Source organism: Mandrillus leucophaeus, unplaced genomic scaffold (assembly GCF_000951045.1).
Source record: "Mandrillus leucophaeus isolate KB7577 unplaced genomic scaffold, Mleu.le_1.0 Scaffold154, whole genome shotgun sequence".
NCBI lineage: Eukaryota > Metazoa > Chordata > Mammalia > Primates > Cercopithecidae > Mandrillus > Mandrillus leucophaeus.
In genome coordinates this window covers 1,934,968-1,941,048 of record NW_012101521.1, presented here as the reverse complement: position 1 = coordinate 1,941,048, position 6,081 = coordinate 1,934,968, and the positions used below count along the sequence as shown (strand labels likewise).

The window sequence follows — 6,081 nt, the reverse complement described above, 5'->3', positions numbered from 1 at the left end:
GATGCATCTCGGAGCCGGTGCGTGGGTCGGATGCATCTCGGAGCCGGTGTGTGCGTTAGATGCATCACTCCAGTGCAATCATTGCCCCCTGCCCTCTCGCCTCGGGGGAAAGCCCTGTTCATGTTGCTTTGCAATTCCAGGAGCATCATTGCCACCGAATGTTCAGATTATCCCTGTTTTTGTGACCAAAGAGGAAGCCATTAGTCTCCATGAGTTCCCGGTGGAACAGATGACAAGGTAAGGGAGTGCACAGAGGGTTATCCTTACACCACACCTGAGGGACCCCATTGCATGATTTGTTAAAAAACAAACCTCTGATACATCCCATACTTCCTTAATTCCATCTCCCCCACGCCCTGTCTTGTAAGGAAGCATCTGGATCTTGAGTTCGTTAAGAAACAGAGTGGCATAGTGAGATGATATTGGCTTTCACATCCCAGATCTCTTACTTACCACCTATGGGACCTTGGGCAAGTCCATTCCCTGCCTGAGCCTCAGTTTTTTCATCTGAAAGGTAGACACAATAGTATCCCTTTCGTGAGTTCATCGTGACAGTTGAAAATAGTATATGTACACGGCTGGGCGCGGTGGCTCAAGCCTGTAATCCCAGCACTTTGGGAGGCCGAGATGGGCAGATCACTAGGTGAGGAGATCGAGACCATCCTGGCTAACACGGTGAAACCCCGTCTCTACTAAAAAATATAAAAAACTAGCCGGGCGTGGTGGCAGGCGCCTGTAGTCCCAGCCACTCTGGAGGCTGAGGCAGGAGAATGGCATGAACCCGGGAGGCGAAGCTTACAGTGAGCTGAGATCCGGCCACTGTACTCCAGCCTGGGCGACAGAGCCGGACTCCGTCTCAAAAAAAAAAAAAAAAAAAAAAAAAAGTATATGTACAGCACCTAGTATAGGGCCTGATGCATAGGAGACCTTCCAAATGTGGGTCAGTCTTATTCAGTGGGCTCTGCCATTTTCAGTAGGTGAGCCTGGTGTCACTACATGAAGCCCGGAGGGCCAGATGTTTCTGTATTTTTACTCCTGTGATTTAACTCCAGTGGCCTCTTAGGCTCTGTGGCCTCAGGCACTACCTTGTCCTTGATGCCTGTGCTTTAGTCCTCACTGTGGAAGGGCACTTGCTCTGCAGTCTGTCGACGTGCCCCTTCCTCACATCTCCCATTTGCCAGGTCTCCAGCATCTCCAGCAGGATTTCAGGATGGTTCAGCCCAGCACCACCCAAAGGGTGGGAGTACATCTGCCCTGAAAGAAAACGCCACCGGCCCTGTGGAATCCATGGCCTCGACCACCCAAGAGCCCGCATCCCCTGACGAAGCTTGTCCAGATGGCAGGAAGGAGAACGGATGCTTGTCTGGCCATGATCTGGAGAGCATCAGGCCCACGGGACTGCACAGCACTGCTAGGGACGAGGTTCTTGGCCCTAGCTGCTCCCTGGGGAAGGAACTAGTCTTTCTCCAAGAGGAACTTGACTTGTCTGAAATCCACATTCCAGAGGCTCAGGAAGTAGACACGTCCTCAGGTCATTTTGCCTTCCTACATGTGCCTGTCCCAGATGGCAGGGCTCCTTACTGCAAGGCATCTCTCATCGCCTCCAGCAGCCTGGATCCCACGCCTCCTGAGGACACAGCCATCAGCAGCCTGCACTCTCCCTCCGCTCCTGAGATGCTCACCCAGCCTGGAGCCCAAGAGCAGCTCGAAGATCGTCCTGGCTATAGCAGCCAAGTCCCCATTCCCAGAGCAGACCCTCTCCCCAGAAGGACCCGCAGGCGCTTGTCACTGCCTCGCTTAGATCCGGGGCAGAGAGGAAACAAGCTTTCCACAGGAGAACAAGGCCTGGATCAAGATGTTGATGGGTTCTGTGAAAGCCACGCAGCCCCCGGTCTGGAATGCAGTTCAGGCTCAGCAAACTGTCAGGGTGCTGGCCCCTCTGCAGATGGAATCAACTCCGGGCTGACACCAGCAGAGTCCTGCGTGGAGCTCGTGAGGATGAACCTCTACACTCACTGCGTCAAAGGGCTGGTGCTGTCCCTGCTGGCCGAGGAGCCGCTGCTGGGAGACAGCGCAGCCATAGAGGAAGTGGTGAGTGTCCTCAGACTTTCCCCTGCCCCTCTGCGGCCTCTGCTGATCTCCTGTGCTTCCCTCACAGCACTGTGCCAACACCCAGGGAAGGGATAAAGGCTCAGCCTTCAGTTGTGTGACCCTGGGCAAAACGTTCTTGTTTAGAAGATGGAGGTAGCACCTGCCTCTGTGGGTTTTTGTTGGGGGTAAGAGTGAGTCAAGCGCATAGCACTGGTGGCATATTGGCATCCAACAGGTATTGGTTCTCTTCTTGCACTGCTTCTAGTTTTGCAGAGTGCAGGCCTTGGAGGAAGGGAAGGCCTGAGATAGAATCCTGGCTCTTGTCCTCTAGCTGTGTGAACTCGCCCACAGACCTTTGTCCCCCTGAGCCTTGGCTAACTCCTCAGTCATACAGGGGTGATGGTAGACCCACCTGTTCCAGATGCAGTGAGATAATGCAGGCAGAGGCTGCACGCACACATGCACAGTCACTGGTGTGCCACCCCTACTCATGGCTTCATTTCCTACCATGGACAGCTCTAGGTTCCTTGTCGGCTGGAAACTCCTCTGCAGTGTGTCACAGCCTGGGTTGGAAGTTCCCTGGAAACCCTGTGTTTCCCTCCATAGCCCCAGCATCGTACCTGATCTGAAACTTCCTCCTAGAAGGCTGGGACATCTGAAATCCTAACTGGCTCTGGAGGGCTCTTAAACTATTCCAGCCCCTTCCTCGCTTAGAGGCTTAGAGTGGTAAACTGACCTTCCCCGGGGCCCACGCTGGAGATTCGGTTGCTATAGTAACAGCCTTGCTTTAGTAGGCAAGGAAAGTGGTAGCAACAAGAATAGCAGGTTGAAATTGCTGGAGGGCAAATGGTGTCTTGGGGCTTTCCTTGTTTTTATTCTTAAAACGTATATTATTCTAAGCTGATCTTAGTAGCATGCAGGGCTTGTGACCCTCCATAAATAAGCTGGTCACCTTGGAACACAGAAGAAGAGATAAGACTGCACAGCAGCTTCCTTGCACAGAACTCCTAGCAAGAGAGTGCTCTCTGGAGCTGTCAGGCTTCTCTGTCCCCTTTCCACAGACACTGGATCACTGAGTTACAGCTCATTTGCTTCCTGTATCCCCATTCACCATAGCTGTGAGTGACTATCCACCTCCTTCTTATAACAGTGCAGGGAGTTCTGGCTGCAGTGTTACACGCCTCATCTCCCTGCCGATGCCTTGGTTTTCATGCTCTATTCTGCACAGTGTTGAGCCTTAGAAATGTCATTTTGAAGGACCCAGTGTTTGAATGCAATAAAGTGGATATAATACCTTTCTTTTTACCTTCCCCACAGAAAGGAAAAAATAGCACAGGCTGCTCTTTGAGGAGATGTATTCTGCACCAACTATATGCGAAATACTTTGCATCTCTTATTTTAGCCAAGCCTTAGAACAGTTCTGGGAGGTAGGCATTGTAACTCCCCTTTGCCAGTAAGAAAACAGCCTCATTGAGATGAAAAGACCTCATGCAAGTGGCAGGTCCAGAGTTCTTGCTGGTTTCTGGTTCCCTGCCCCAGCCTCTCTGTCCCCCCACTGCCCTGCCCTTGCTGTGATAGCTGGGAAGCTGAAGAAAGAGGGTCAGTATCCTGCCTTCTGTGGCTCGTGCTCTGTGGCCTTATCCCCTGGTTTGTCAAAGTCTATCCATGCTGTTATGACATCAGCCTCCATGGGCTTCCGTGGAAAGCAGGGTTTGGTGCTGGCTAGGCCCCAGGAGATAGACTGCAGTTTTATGGAAGAAGAAAAGCTAATCTTTTCTTTTCTTTTTTTTTTTTTTTGAGATAGAGTTTCACTCTTGTTGCCCAGGCTGGAGTGCAGTGGCATGATCTCAGCTCACTGCAACCTCCGCCTCCCGGGTTCAAGTGATTCTTCTACCTCAGCCTCCTGAGTAGCTGGGATTACAGGCATGCGCCACCAGGCCCAGCTAATTTTGTATTTTTAGTAGAGACGGGGTTTCTCCAGGTTGGTAAGGCTGGTCTCAAACTCCTGACCTCAGGAAATTTGCCCGCCTTGGCCTCCCAAAGTGCTGAGATTACAGGCATGCGCCACCAGGCCCAGCTAATTTTGTATTTTTAGTAGAGACGGGGTTTCTCCAGGTTGGTCAGGCTGGTCTCAAACGCCTGACCTCAGGTAATTTGCCCGCCTTAGCCTCCCAAAGTGCTGGGATTATAGGCATGATTGCGCCCAGCCCTGAAAAGCTAATCTTTTCTAGTATGGAGTGACTAACTTTGATCAGCCCACTGGTTTGAGAGTGGGTTTGTTAATCAGACCCAGAGGATTTCTGTTTTATAATCAAGAGAGGTGTTTGATTGCCTTTCCAGACGAGCCTTGAAAATACTTTACCTGATTTCCCTGTAGCCCCTCTGCTACTGTCTAGAAAAACCAAATACCCCCAGTTATGTTGAGCACACCCCTTTTGCAAGGGCTCCTTAATGATGTTACATACTCCCTAGCTGCCCTCATGTCATTTGGCTGTCTTGTCTTTGGCTGGATCAACTTCCACAAGAAGTAGGGGTGGGGTGAGGGGCAACAGGGCTTGGGATGGTGGAAGGAGCTGTGGGTGGAGCAACCAGGAGAGTTGGCATTGGGGCTGGAATTCCCTCAGAGGGAGCGAAATAGGCTCACACCAGGGGGCAGCATAGAGCCGATGATAGTTCATTACTCAAAACCCAAGATAATCTCATTGACCTTCAAACACAGTGATCAGATTAATTATTTATTACTACAGTAGGACATTGAGCTTCTATGTACAGTAGATGAGGCTTGAAGTTAGTGTGAGAGTGTTGCCATAAAACATTTTATGAGAAAACACCTTCCCCCAAGTAGGAAACCGGTACCTCTAAGGGAACGTGTGTGCCACATATTACTCCTGCACGCTGTGTCACACGCTGACATTTGTGCCACTTGCTTTCGTGTGCAGTAGAAGTTAGAGGACCCAGGAATTAGCCTCAGCTCTGCTTCGCCTAGGGCCGTTGTGAGGATCACATTATATAGCAGTATATATCGGGGGCTGGCAAACGTTTTATGTAAAGGACCAGAAAGCAAATATTTTCAGCTTTGCACAGCTTTTCAGCTCTGCTGTTGTAGTACAAAAACAGCCATAGACAGTATATAAATGGTATGGCTGTATTCTGGTAATTATTTATGGACATGGCATTGGAACCTCATATAATTTGTACATGTTACAATATTATTCTTTTGACTTTTTTCCCCAGCCATGTAAAAAATATAAAAACCATTAAGTCTCAGGCTGTACAAAAACAGGCAACAGTCTGGATTTAGTTTATAGGCGGGAGTTTGCCGACCCCTGGTATATGTGAAGGCACTTGGCTATCAGTAAAAAATTATCCACATGTCATCTGACATAGCATCTTGTGATTAACTGTGTGTTTCTTGTTAAGTGATCCTATCTTGAGTGCAAGTTAGGCAGAAGATTCTGGAAGCAGAGCTCAGTGCCTGTGGGGAAACAGTTTTCGGCACGGCTCACTCTCTGTTCCTGTTGTTTCTTCCTCTGGACACCAGCTCAGCATGGAAGGGATGGCTGTTAGCAGGTTCTCGAGGTCCAAAAACTTTCGGTGAGGCTGTGGTTTGACTTCATGGTGAATGCTTGTGTGTGCCCATGCGCATGTCGGTGCATGCTCACACACACACATCTGTTCAAATAAGAGGCTCTGTGTTAAACTCAGTGTTGGTCAGGCTCTCTCAGTGATCTGAACATGAGATACTATGCTTATCTTTCCTGAGTACCTATCTTTTTACATAACTCTGCACCCTTGATTTAAACCAAATAGCTCATAAGTTGGCAGTGCTTGGCATTATATGTGTTCATTTAGTCATTCATTTAGTGGATTCATTTACTGAGCACCTACTAGGAGTCAGGCAGTCTACTAAGCACTGAGGATACAAAACTGAGCGCATAGTAGAAAATAACTTTATATGTCACACCTATGGACTTGAAATATCATTTCTGA

The 6,081-nt window shown here is 49.5% G+C and overlaps 1 protein-coding gene across 1 annotated transcript in view; it reads left to right on the top strand.

Moving 5' to 3' along the window:
* HPS4 (Hermansky-Pudlak syndrome 4) overlaps positions 1–6,081 on the top strand; it is a 35,625-nt gene that overhangs the window by 18,774 nt on the left and 10,770 nt on the right. Inside the window, exons 10-11 of the mRNA XM_011975346.1 lie at positions 141–237; positions 1,182–2,091. Coding sequence (XP_011830736.1) covers positions 141–237; positions 1,182–2,091 — 1,007 coding nt within the window. The remainder of the gene's footprint in view (positions 1–140; positions 238–1,181; positions 2,092–6,081) is intronic.